Source organism: Solea solea, chromosome 1, assembly GCF_958295425.1.
Source record: "Solea solea chromosome 1, fSolSol10.1, whole genome shotgun sequence".
NCBI lineage: Eukaryota > Metazoa > Chordata > Actinopteri > Pleuronectiformes > Soleidae > Solea > Solea solea.
This window is the reverse complement of record NC_081134.1, coordinates 38466302-38479847: the sequence shown is the minus strand read 5'-3', so window position 1 is coordinate 38479847 and position 13546 is coordinate 38466302. Positions and strand designations below refer to the sequence as shown.

Sequence of the window (13546 nt, the reverse complement as noted above, 5' to 3'; positions counted from 1 at the left end):
CTTCAGTGTGTCAGCAATGTAAAAGTCTTCAGTGATTTATTTTTTATTTTGTGAGTGGTGTGTTGCTCTTTTGTATGAGGCATATGACAGCTGAAAGAAAGCCTAACTGGAGGCCATTTATACCATATTATATCAGCATGTGACTACAAGGTGGTTTTGTGTATATTTATTATCTTTTATTACATTTGTTTTACCTGTTTATCATATAAATAATAAATATATTACTTTTCAAACGTCTTATACTTTGTGGGGGTTTTTTTGCATTTCGGTTTTAAAAGGCATATTTGCGTTAAAGAGTCATTTTATTTAATTTCCTTACTTCATAGGACCTGTAAACACCTTTTTGAAAACGCTTTATAACACTTTAACATAACATAGTTGCCTCTCTTGAACGCACCCTGGTGTAGTACAGGAAGTAGAGTGACGCTGGCGCGGTTGTTGAAAACAAACCCGGGCGAACGTTGCGTTGTTGACGTGACGTTCTACCGATAACCGTGGATGAGAGTGGAAGCTTTTACATTTATCACTTTTTTCTCTCAAGGAAAAGCAACGTACAGTGAACATGGAGTTGTCCCCGCTTATAAAGAAAATAGGTATGCTAACTTTGTAGCTAAACGACCAGTGTGCTGACTTTACTTAAACTTATAAACAAAAGATGAATGCTAGCTAACTGCAGCTTGACGTATCTTTGACGTAACTGTAAAATGTACAGGTGTAGGTAGTTAATGACGTTAGTTTAGTTCGATGTACTCCCCCACAACGGCCAATAATCGAATTAAATACAAAACTTTGATTTATTCTATACAGTGTATTTTCCTCAACTTAACATTGTTGTTTGCAAACCGTAGGTCACTCTTTGCTGGAGATAAGAGTTCGTGCGTTGAAGAGCATCATATGTAAGTTGGACCATTCCCTGATTTCCGTCTCGGACATTGTTCAAGAAAAGATGTTGTTTGTGTATCTCCTGGAGTGGTTTAATTTCCCCGAGGTGCCAATGCAAGAGGAGGTCCTGGAGTTGCTCACGACTTTATCAAAGGTAAATATGTAGAGAGGATAATCAGAATCAACCTTATTGGTCAAGTTTGACTTGGTTCCGCTTTTCTCGCTCATACAAACAACAAAAATAAATATATAAACAGAAAAAGAGAACACAAGAAAAATAACATTGGAATCTACTAGTTTACTGGATGTCAGGTATTTTTACAGTACAGTTTTTGAGAAATCTCAAGTTAAATGTCCCATATTCGCACAATGTAATCGAACTTTGAGATGCAATAAAGGTACATTTTCCATAAGTTCTGACCAGGACTGACTAGGTTGTGTCAAATTTTTTTTGCATTTTTTTTATTTGCATGTATTGCACAAATGTCTGATTTCCAGTATGGTAGTCGTTATAGAGGTCCTGAACGCAACCTTGTCAGTCCTGGTCAGAACTTGAATGGAAATGTTTTGTTTTATTACATCTCAAAATTGATAATTGTTCGAATATTGGAACTTTTAACTTGAAATCTCTCTAAAACTGTCCAGTACAGTAGTAGATATCAATGTGCTTATTAACTTATTCAACCTTATTTAACCTTACGAGAACTATTTTATACAGTTACTCAAAGCCCAGTTATTATGTCTCTGAAACAAAGCATCGCAGCGACAATTTTCATAATTTTTTCCATTCGAAAATGAGCTTTCAAACATGCACTCAGAGATACTGCGCTCTAAGTATTTTATTTTGAAAAGTGGAGGTCGAAGTGGAGGTTGATGTCTAGATTGACTATGTAGAAATGGATGTCAGATTGCTTGACCGCAGTGATAACTGTGAAAGGGCTGTGGCCTGAGAGGAATAACACAGCTCATTCTTTAAATGCACAATGAAGGACATAAACAGAAAATGTACTTGATCTTTGAGTATGAAAGTATCGTGTCTGATACCGTTACAGATATGACAACCATGAGTAATTATGATCCCGATGTCATGGGTAGTAGTTTTGACACTCCCCATGAGAATGTTTATTAAAGTTTATTAGCCTTTAAAATAAGAATTGTTTGCATTATGGAGGCTGCCATTTTTTAATTGAAGCCCGAAAAGACAATCCAGTCTCGGCACACATTTCATGTTTTGCCATAGGAGCTTAATACACAAATGAAGAAGAATAACATCCTTTCTAATATTTGTTTCCCTAATGTGCTTTTGAAAGGGAGGGGTGAGTGGAGCAGTTCTGTGTTCGTTACAGTCTGCATTACACTGGGCCTTGTAACAAGGTAAATTGTTAATAACGTTTGTGCTGATGCATTCACCATCAGCCATTACCAACTTTTGCTTTATTTAAATGGGCCTTGGGCCTGGCAATAAAACTGAAGTGAACTATAGAGGACTAAATAAATCACCTCTCTCTGCTACATGCTGTTGTTTCTTATCGTTTTTCTTCTTCTTCTTCTTCTAATAATTTGCAGCAGGCCGAACACAGAGAGGTGCAATGCTGCCCTCCACTGGAAAGAAAATGTTTCTGACCCTAGTTCAAAATTCTTCAACATAATTCAAGTTCTTTATTGCAGTTCCTCTCATTTTTAAAAACAACATTTTATTTGACTGTTTTTCTTTTTTCTTCTTTGATCTTAAAATAGGTCCACCTTTGAGCCTGTTTCATCAATAAGCGATCAATATTTGCATTTTGTAAAATATAGCTTAAACATGTTTTGTGGTAGTTTTCATTGAGCTCATGCACAGAATATTAGTTGAAGCAAGAATTAATTAAGGTCAGCCGACCGAGCCCAGTATCACTCACATGCTAATGCATATGCTAATTGCTGTTACAGTGTTACACTTTATATCACAATGAACTCATTTTCCATTTGATGTCTAATATTGTGTCATTTTGTCTTCCAAGCATTCCAGTGCAGCCCAGATGCTGAGAGACGTTGGGGCAGTGGACTTCCTCACCCAGCTATCCCCTAATGTGGAGCCCAGACTGCAAGCTGTCATCAGTGGAATCCTGGACCAGCTGTTCCACCTACCAGATATATTCCCCAGTAAAACAATAGTCTACTCACATGGACCACATGATACAGCTCCAATAGGTATTGCAAAATGAGCAAAATTATTTGTTTGTGTCTTTCATTAGAGTCTGTCTCATGCAAATTACTAAATGTTCCAAGGAAGATTGCAGTTTAACTTTAACATAAAAAAATAATCTAATTTCTTCTCTGTAGCCCCTACAGTTGTTCCACCTGAAGATTTTTCTAAAACTGGTTATTTCCAGAGGAGTATGCCAGCCTGCGCAGATGTACCCCCTCACAAGATAGCAGGTACCAGTAATTTGACAACATCTCAGCAATTGTAATGTGCTTGTTTCAGTCTTTAAATTTGCTGCTTATTTCACCCCAAATGCAAAATACCATATTTCCCTTTCAATTCTCATTCTGTTTTTCAGTGCACGAGTCTGTGAGATGTCTGAAGTTTTCTGTGTTTCCATGGCTGACTTTGACAAACACAGACGGACACATACTTTCATCCAATGAGAGGTGAGAGGAAAATACACGTCTACAGCTAGTATTATATGAAGTAGAATTGATATGATGGTGTTGTTTTTTTTGTTTATTCTTTTAAAACAGTTCCCTAAGGAGCAACAAGCTAAATTTGGTGCAGACCACATGTGATCTTCTGCATGACGTTATTATGCAGGATTTTCCTCCTGAGATCTTTCTGCAGCGACCAAGTATCGTGAAGGTAAACTCACATTGCCATGTTCTTTGAGAAAAACACACAGATGGTGTTCATCTTATCGATACTAGAATATTTATGATATATGAATGACAAAAATCATTAGACATGTCTATGAATTAATGAATGGTTGAATTACTCTTTGTGAAGCTTTTGTCGATAGACAGAAGCGCTGATATAAATGTGTCGCAATGACTGCCATTTTTATCACACTGAGGACACTTATTCGGGTACACCTGTTCACCTGTGTAGATCAAAATCCCTCTCCACTTGTTTCAATATGGGTATTAAAAAAAGAGATCGTATGAATTATTAAATGTATGATCCCTGGCCTTGTTCATTTCCACCTGATTTTCAACAGTTTTGAGGGGCTAACATTACAACCTCATAATTGATTTAAGCGGTGATCGTTTGGCCCTTGTCAACATAAAACAGCAATATATAATTCAGTTCAGTGTCCCTGATCTTGTAGGTGGTTGCGGAGGCCTCTGCAGGTTTACTTTGCATGAGTAGTTACTAGACTGTTCATTCAGTCAGTCATTCAAAGTGTGAGTCATTTACTGCACAGTGTCAATTATTCACACCGCTCTATACTGGTCCTTTAAGAATTTTTAAATCTCCCATTTTCCAAATAAGCAGGTCAGCTTGCTTGTGTAAAGTTGGTATATGGTATAATTTCACTCAAAAGGGACCACTTGATACAGAAAGTCATTCAACAGACCTTCTCTCCCTCACTCTTTGCATAGCTTGGTGTCTATATGTACTGTATAAACCGGTTTCATGTCAGCAACAAAGTGCGTCACTGACATGGACAGAGGTTTTGTTTTGCCCCCATGTGCCACAGTTACTACTTTGTTAATAGAGAATGCCTTTCCTCTTGTGGCTTTACTTCCCCCTCCTTTGAGTTGCTAGAGCCATTAGGCCAAATTAAAAGACGTGGATTTAGAGACATGACATCATTAGCTACAGAGGGCAGGAAATCCAATGTTGGAACAAATTGCTGTTTCAATAATTCAATTCCGTTTGCCCTTTTATTTAGGGAACTTTATTACGACTTTTCTGTCTGAGTTTAGATCCTGTTTATTCACAGTTTTGTATATTGTGTGTCTCAGCTTGAGCTCTTTTTTTGTAAATATTTCCCTCGTTAAAACAATGTCCGAAGTGGATATTACTGGTTGTTAATTATGCTTTTAAAACTGGTTCTATAGTCAGGATTCACAGTAACGTAATACTTGATTATTCCCTCTTCTCAGAACCTTCTCTCCCTGTTGAGGGTGGGTTCGAGTAAAGGTGAGCCAAGCTACCCCCACTTACAGGCTCTTTCCTGCCTGCGGCAGCTTTGTGTTGGGCTAAGGAGGCGGCTTCGCTTTCATCAAGATCCAAGCTTCTACTCTACAAAGCAAGGTAGCATGCTGTATGAGTTGTATATTAGTTGTGTAGATCTATGTATATTTAAGTATTGTTTTATGCTAATTGTGGTTTTTGCATGATGATCCTATCTAGTTCTATATATCCTATCCTATATAGTGTATTTGTTGTATTGGATTGGGATAGATAAAAATTGAAATGAATTTGCATAGCTATTAGCATCTAATCCTACTCATTAAAGGGAACTATTTTACTGCAATTTTTCATTTTCTCTCCGCTTTATCTTTAAACTGTTTTTTTTGTCCTTTTTGTGGCAATTAGATCCAGTGTCCCAGAACTCTTCCTTCTCCTACTCCCAGGAGGTGCGGGGCACCCAGCGCTCTCAGGCCTCTTCCCCAGGGGCAGAATACACTCCGCGGCCCTCTGTAGTCGGACGCAGAGGCCAAAGAGCAAGGGGAGATGGCCAAGATGGAGATGCAGGTTCTAACAGGTGTGTGCATGTGGAAACCCTTTTAAAATTAAATTTAATTCTGAAGAAGAAAAACCTGCACGTTTTGCATGCTTACAGGTCTGAAGTGATAACATGTCAGAACTCTGTCTTTAATTCAGATAGGCCTTTGGTGATCCAGTTCTTAGAAAATTATGCACTGTAGGGTTTTCTGTGTGTGGCTTTGATGATGATTGAATTGTTCGTGACACCAGCAACCAGCACAGGAAGATGAAACAATGTGAGAAAGGGTGTAGAGGAATGAGTCCTTCTTCATAAATATGAATAACACCTGGAGCCCTCTAGTGGTTAGTCTGTAAGTGTTGAAAATCACTTGTGATTCCTGTGGTGACATATTCAGTTTTCAAGATCCATCCCTATACAGCTCATACGTCATTTTATGTATTCGAGTAGTCCAAGCACAGATCATGAATTTACAGTTGTCTCTCTCTCTCTCGCTCTCTCTACCTCCCTCCCTCCCTCCCTCCCTCTCCCTCTCTCTCTCTGTCTTGTCTGTAATTCACCTAGTGGCAGCTCACACAGAGGTGGAGCTGCGGTCCAGGCCCCCAGACAAATGCCCCAGTCACCTACAGATGTGGCCCATTTGGAGCTCCCTGACCTGGGTGTAGATGATGTCCTGGAGTTGCAGTTACAGCAGCTCACTTTGGCCCAGTTCACTGTTGACGTCATGGAGCATGCTATACCACTTCTTAAAACAGGTAGGAACACTTTTAGTGTTTTAGAGGAAGAGAAGACTACCCTAATAATGTATAAATCAATAAGTACTGTCTTGTTTCTTTTACATTTGCAATATTGCAATTTTCTTTCTCTTTTTCTCAGAGGGTTCCCATGTGTTCCATCGTGTTCTGGAGCTGCTGTGTGACACAATCCTCCTGCTTGGGGACAGCGTTTGTGAGCTGGTCTGGGACGATCACAGCCTGGTGGGGATGGAGCTGGCAAGTCAGAACTCAGCCCATGACAGCCTCTTATGTAGATGAATGGATACACTTCACTGAAAGGGGGAACTGGGTTTGCCACCAGACAATTTGTTACAGACACAGGCATACGGTACTCAATTGTCAAGGAGAACTGTAGGCATCTGATTGAGCTGAATGAATTATATAAGGTTACAGACGCATTGTGCTGGTTACGAAGAGCCTCTCAAACATCCATTCACACCTCTTATCTGTACCCATGGGTTTTTTCCCACCACAGAACCGTTGAGTTAGTAAATGTCTTCATTTATTGCGTTTACATAGTCCACCAATGAATTGTGGTAAATTGATGTGTTTGGTTATTTTTCTTTTACCATGCAGTATCATTTGTTATGCTCCCTGACTGTTTTAAAAGAGTATGTTGCTCTGCAGGGGGACTTTTACACTTGTCAAGCTCAGGCCCCTCTTGGCCCTCTGCTGTTTAATACATGCCCAGAGCCTTGCAGCCTGAGAACGCTTTTGTCATCTTTATGTGGAGAGCAACTTTTCTGTGCCAGACCTCGAGGTTTGTCCTATGGGAATGGACCGAACTGTTCATGTCAGCCACAGTAAAGAACAGGGCATCTACTGCCCCCTGCTGGTGTATGTCTTCTATTGTTCATTTTCTGCTCACAGAATAAAGTGCCTGAGAATAGATTGTCCCAATTTATTCATACTGCGATAGGGTGGATCAGTATCTTGTCCCAGAATAACCCTGAAATCTGATTACATTCAATTCCTAACCCCTGGAACGAGCATTTTTTCTCTTGGCTCCTTGCCACTAGCTGTGCACCAGTGTGTGTCTGTGAATATGAACATGCACGAGGTGCGAGTGCATGTGTTGTGTTGTTGGGTGGCAGCATGTTTTTTTTTTTTTTGTCTTCATTTTTTTGTCTGTTTGTATTTTAGAAAGAGAAGCTGCAAGCCTTCATGGAGATACTGGGAGATATCCTAAACTACCATCAGAGCTATCCAGCAGACATCCCTCACAGTGCTCAGATTCACCACAGAATGGCCTACATGGGAACTGCCATATTTACTATTAAGCTCCTACAGACCATCCTCCCATCTGAAAAGGTGTGTGTTTGAGTCTTTTCAAGACATTATTGCTTCATGTGACTTCAAAAACATTTGAAACTGCCATTATTCTCCTCACTCAGGCTGGTGACATTTTACCAGAAAGCACCACAACCGCTCTTTTCCACCTATGCTTGGATACGTCATTGGGAACTTTATTACCTAGCATGCAAGAAACAGCAGTAGCATACTTGGAGCAAGTGAACTCTGACAACCATGACCTGTACAGGAGGGTGACCCGTGCTACCCTCTGGATGGAGTCCACTTGCAACTTTCTCAAGGAAGCACAAGCAAATGTATAGATATACATCCTACATTTTTTCACACCACTATTGAAACTGTTAAGGACTGTATATTGATTCCTTATTTTATTTGTCCATCAAGGGAGAAAAGAACTGGTTGGAGTTACTGGAGCTTGCAGACCAAGCAATAGAAGGCCTCCCGTATCACCAGCACTTACCAATTGTGAAGGAATGTGTTCACATCTGCTCTTATCTGTAAGATACAGTATCAAATAAAACACATCTACTACTTTTTATTCTATGTCTTAATGTTCTATTCTTTTAATTATATTTCTTCCCCATCTCTAGCTGGAAGTTTGATCAGCCCAGTCCTCTACTCCAAACAGAGAGCCAGAAACTTCTCCTTAAGCTGCTGTCTCATCCTTTGCTGCCTGTTAAGACAGAAACATACACATGCACTCTAAACCTGGTCAAGGTCAGTGCAAGCATTTTAATTTATATTGACTGTAATTTGAATAGGTGCACACGTTTAGCAGATAAGTATGCTGGGGATGGATGAATAACAAATCTTCAAAAGTCACGAGTCTGCTGTAAAAAAAGAAAGATGTTTTGATATCAATCTTACTTTTCATTTTACCAAGCACTGTAGTGCATGACTACATTTAAAGGGAATTGTATGCAAGAGGATAGTGACATTTTATTGTGTGCTTTTGTGTTACTTCATACACCCATAGGACTGCATCGGCATCCACAATGTGACACGACAGGAACCAGGTCCCTGTGGTGGAGTAAACTTCCTTCTCCACCATAGGGTGCTGTATGAAATGAGTGCTTTTGGACTCCAGGACTCTGCAGAAAAAGTAGGTGGTACTATTATTGGTACTTGTACTGTATTTGGTCTGCTCTTCATTCTGGCCACTACAAGTTTATGTCAGGCTGAAAATGTATAAATGCAGTGGAGATAATTAGGATTATTGTGTGTGTGTATGTGTGTTTTGAAATATACACATGTTTTTTGTTGCTTTAAGGTTGAACTGATATATTGGGGCTCAGCAGTGTCATGTAATTCTAATGTTGGAGAGACTGTCATTTACAGCAGGTGTTGGCAAGTGTCTTTTTTGCGGTGCCTTTTGCAAACTCAGCACCTTACCTGTGATCTATAGGTGAATGCTGCTGCCAAGGATATCCTGCTATTCCTGCTCAAGGGACGATTGATGATGACAGCATCAACCTGGGACAGATTCAATGAGGCACTTTACCCAGTCATGCCCATATTACAGGTGTTGTTCTCTTTGTGGTGGTGGGGGGGGGGGGGCTCCATTTTATTTGTTCTGGCAACTTCAGAGCTCATAAAGCAGCATAATGTTTGGAACTTATTACATTATATTTATGGAGCGTGGGGTATGTTCACCCACAATCAAAACAGCTATGATCAAAAATGCAATTTAAGTGCTCCTGGGCCACAAAGACGGCATATTGAGCTGCCAGTGAGAAAAATTCTGTTATTCTCTCATTTACATATTCTGTGTTATATTGTTTCCTTTTTAGTGGGAAAAACAAGCTTTTATTAATTGTTCAGTTTCAGGCAACAGAAAGCCTGGAAATGTTTCATGAATATACATGAGATTTTGACTAGGCTGTCAAGTGTGATTTAATTCAAGAAGGCCATTCAGAGATGAGCCCACCATGTCAACAAGAGATGAAATGAAACCACCCATAATCAAAGCAATGCATATTTTATTTACTGTTGTGCTGCTTAGCTGGAATTCCCCATTGTTTGCTCCATTGTCTGCTAATGCACTGTGCAAACTGTCTGTGCGTGTGTGTGGCAGGGTTATGCCAGTACTGAAGAGTCCCTGGGAAAATGTGTCCTGCTGATAAGTGACATGTCAGATGTGTCAAGAGACAACGTGTTTCCAAGTACTGCCAAGTTAAAAGCAGCACTGCGACTCCTCTTCACTAAGCAACCTGCGTGAGTTTGGGCTTGTTTCGTCAATATTTGTATGTGTGTGTCTCTGTTTGTTTGGGATTTATTTGCCTGTCCAGATGTTTGTGCATAACAGGGGTGTTTGTGTATCTGTCATCTTTCATTTTTGACTCCTGAGAGGGTTGAGATGGTGAATATTTTGTTCAACATAGCTTCTGATGGACATATTACCATTGCCATTTGCTGTCATTTGATGAGCTCATCAAGTCATCTAAATGGTCTGTGAGGCTCGTGTGGAGTGGCCTTTTTTGTCCCAGTCTATGAATATTGATAGGGACTGAAATTAATAGCACACATTGGCCATGAGACAAGCTCAACATTTTTGGCAATGGATAGATTTGTCTAAAAATAGATTTGTCTGTGCTGCGAGACACATTTTGACTATTTGTCATTCAAAGGCTGGTAATGTTCTCAACTATGTTCTGTATTAGTGCTCTGCTTTTTTATCATATACATGTGTTGTTTTAGTGTCTCTGGTTTTCACTGAAATGTTTCCCAATAAACAGTGTGAGAATAGCAGCAGTGCAACAACTCGTTCCTCACCTAACCAGTACTGTGGAGGCAAACACAGCCAGACCAGACCTGGATCAACCGGTGATCTCTGCACTCCCAAATCTCTACTGTGTCAGGAATCCTTTAGACATCACACTGGATACAAGCAGAGTGTCTGTCCTTAAGGTATGATTGTAGGTGCAAAAGTAAGAAGAGCACAATTCCATCTACTTTTACACTGACTCAATAATGTGTTAAATGGTTGCTAGGTGGAGTCGGTGGAGAAGCTGTTTTGTATCCTGTCCTCAGACACCGTTGAAATGTCTCTGAGAAGATCGGCTGCTGAGCAACTGTCTGTGGTGCTGCAAGGTGAATGTCCTGTAAAAAAAATTAAATAATATAACAAACAAGGTGAAAGACATTTACATTTGAAATACATACATAACACAACATTCTGTGTTTTTGTACATAGTTGGACCCTACATGTATCTTTGAAAAGTGTACATAGAGTGTATCTGCTCACAAATACCATCCTAATGGATAATTTGAGTATGATATTGAGCTTGATTCTCGGTTTGGAAGCCTCTCCCCTTGTGACGACAGTAATTTGCAGCAGAGGGAGAGAAAGTCTGTGTGTGCATGTGTGTCTTCCCTTCACCATATGTTTTAGATAAGCAAATATTTGAATATTATGCAAATGTTTACTGTCACCGAATTGCTCTCTTACTTTTCTGCAGACACAACAATCCACCCAGTGCTGAAGAATCTTGGAATAACAGACAAAGTCATTTCTTTCATTATGCAGAGTGTCAACGGCAGCAAGGTAAAAAACAAACTTACTCTGGCAAAGTGATAAATTGATGTGTACTGAGTGAATTGCTGGCGAAGCCAAATAAGACAAACCCTGTATCTCATAAATGCTGTCAAAACTGCTTCCATTTGTGCACACTCACTCTTGTCTTTGCTCATGTGAGTACATTTGCAGTCAGAAGATGTTAAGGAAAATCCACTGAGGCGTGAATGAAAGAAGGATGAAATGGCCTGTATTAATAGTGTCAGACAGGCTCTGGTCAGCTGTGAGATTTACCCTGTAGTTACTGCAGCCTGCTGATCATTCCCGGGAATCAGGGGCTGCTAACGGGGGTAATCGTCCAGCATGTAAAGCTACATCAAGGTGGAAGAACATGGCCACAGTTAATGGCATGTCTCAGCAAACAAGTGTGTAAAAGGGGGTTGCCTGTGATTTGTATTTGTCTCACCCCCCACTGCTAGCAATCTGCACAGTCACTAAATTTATTTTTAGCAATATATGAAGTGACAGTAAAGAGATGCTGAGCCTTTATATGTGTGAGACACCGAGCAGAAGGAGGCAGGAAGAGAAAGTGTGTGTGTGTGTGTGTTTTTTCCCTGCAATTAAACACCAAGTGCGTATGTTGCCTTTTCTCCCCAGAGTATGGATTGCCTGCTGGAGCCTTGTGTATGTATCCTGAGGAAGCTGGTGTATGCTGATCCATCTCTGAGGCACAGCCTGGCACAGCGCAACCTCCTGCTCCTCACACTGCTTAGGGGTACATTCACAAGACAGCTCATTAAGTAACAGCTATACATGTTGTGTTGTGTAGCTTCAGGGCACATTCTCTAAAAAAAAAGATGACAAGGCATCCATTGATGCATAGCTTTTAGCCATGTTGTCACACTGTAGTAAGTGGCAAATTAGTATGACGCGACTGGTTGCTATGGAGCTCATCTGAGTACCATTACATTGTTTAAAGATTTATTTGCAGTATTACGGTTTTAAATTTGTAACATTTTGATCAGATTATGATCATTATTGTGGTAATATGTCAGGATAATCAAATATTAAAAGTTAAAGTTGAAGAAACCAGTTAACTGTTAAGCATTAAATGCAGTTATAAGTGTCTTATGTGAGATTTCCACAACTGTTTGTCTCTAGTGAAAGGTTTATATAACTTCATTCATGAAGTAAGCAGATAAAGTTTAGGATGTTTTTATGCCATATGTATATTGTTTATGATGTGTCTCCATTTCAGCATCCTTGATATTGAAGGAGAACAAAATCAATGGAAATGAGATTGCTGTCTTGATGAGTTTACTGCTCTTTGATGAGATTGCCACCATTGAAATATGGTTAGTTGTTTTTTTCCCTTCCGCTCTCTGAGCTAAAGTATGCGTCTCATAAAAATGCATATGATCATGTGGAAAGTCGTTTCACTCACTCTTTTTTTGCTTTGCTAGGTCAGACAAATCCAGCACAAATGTGACACTCGCACCCTTTTCACTACCCCTGAATGTAATACTCAGGTAATGTGATCCATAAAGTTTCCTTATCAGTCATGCCAGGGCTTCTTTCTCCTCATCAACTGCACATTATTACCAATATTCTCAACGTTTTACATCTAATGTTTCTCCCAGATACAACATCCCATTCCAGGCAGCGAATCACCACGCTGTCAGCCCGTACTGCTGCGTCCTTCCTCCATACTCTGACCTCCTAGCCTCTGTCCCTGCACGCCAAGCCCTGCAGGTGGCCTGGAACACTGCATGGCATTCAGGGATTAACAACCTCCTCGAGGAGCTGTGTGACACCTCAACCAAAGTTTCTGAGTAAGAAGCTTCATATTTCTTTTCAATATTTTCCCAGAGACTTCTATTCTGATGGTGTCGATATTGATAGATGGAGATATATAGACTTGAGAACCGAAACCTGAATGACACTTCTTTGATACCAATCTGTCACAACAAAAAATTATCTGACACACATTATGGTCAAATAGTTTTGTTTTACCTTCCTCGGAGCAAGTTTATGCTCTCACATTTGTTCTGTGTACTTAAGATCTTCTCCATATACTTACACTCGTTAAACAAGTACCAGCCTTGGAATTTGAGATTGAATCATAACACATTTATAACGAGATGATAGAGAGGAAGTTTGATACCCAGTTAATACCTCTAAAGTGTTGTTGTCCGATACTCAGCCCTAGATGGAATATAGGCTGGAAAAAAGCAAATGAATTGCACTTTACTATATTACTTTACACAGTAACTTTATGTAACAGTTTACAGGCACAACATTTACATTTTTATGTGACATTGACCAGAACAATATAATTTCTTTACCAAAGTAAGAGACTACATATTGCACTTGCTCTTCTGTCTTGTGGACTGTTGCAGTGAATAATTAGT

General features: G+C 39.8%; 1 protein-coding gene across 3 annotated transcripts in view; it reads left to right on the top strand.

Moving 5' to 3' along the window:
- Window positions 1-443: 443 nt before the first annotated feature.
- The window catches only part of rttn (rotatin), a 31782-nt gene continuing 18679 nt past the window's right edge, over window positions 444-13546 (top strand). For 2 of the 3 annotated variants that reach the window (XM_058636852.1, XM_058636837.1), the window contains exons 1-24: window positions 444-593; window positions 849-1036; window positions 2883-3072; window positions 3205-3300; window positions 3426-3516; window positions 3607-3721; window positions 4969-5119; window positions 5405-5573; window positions 6099-6289; window positions 6411-6526; window positions 7454-7621; window positions 7705-7917; window positions 8006-8118; window positions 8212-8338; window positions 8598-8723; window positions 9027-9143; window positions 9696-9835; window positions 10357-10528; window positions 10612-10711; window positions 11080-11165; window positions 11793-11910; window positions 12394-12490; window positions 12599-12664; window positions 12776-12967. In XM_058636852.1, coding sequence (XP_058492835.1) covers window positions 563-593; window positions 849-1036; window positions 2883-3072; window positions 3205-3300; window positions 3426-3516; window positions 3607-3721; window positions 4969-5119; window positions 5405-5573; window positions 6099-6289; window positions 6411-6526; window positions 7454-7621; window positions 7705-7917; window positions 8006-8118; window positions 8212-8338; window positions 8598-8723; window positions 9027-9143; window positions 9696-9835; window positions 10357-10528; window positions 10612-10711; window positions 11080-11165; window positions 11793-11910; window positions 12394-12490; window positions 12599-12664; window positions 12776-12967 — 3173 coding nt within the window. In that variant the 5' untranslated portion in view covers window positions 444-562. The remainder of the gene's footprint in view (window positions 594-848; window positions 1037-2882; window positions 3073-3204; window positions 3301-3425; window positions 3517-3606; window positions 3722-4968; window positions 5120-5404; window positions 5574-6098; window positions 6290-6410; window positions 6527-7453; window positions 7622-7704; window positions 7918-8005; window positions 8119-8211; window positions 8339-8597; window positions 8724-9026; window positions 9144-9695; window positions 9836-10356; window positions 10529-10611; window positions 10712-11079; window positions 11166-11792; window positions 11911-12393; window positions 12491-12598; window positions 12665-12775; window positions 12968-13546) is intronic. The other variant, XM_058636846.1, reaches the window with a different exon arrangement.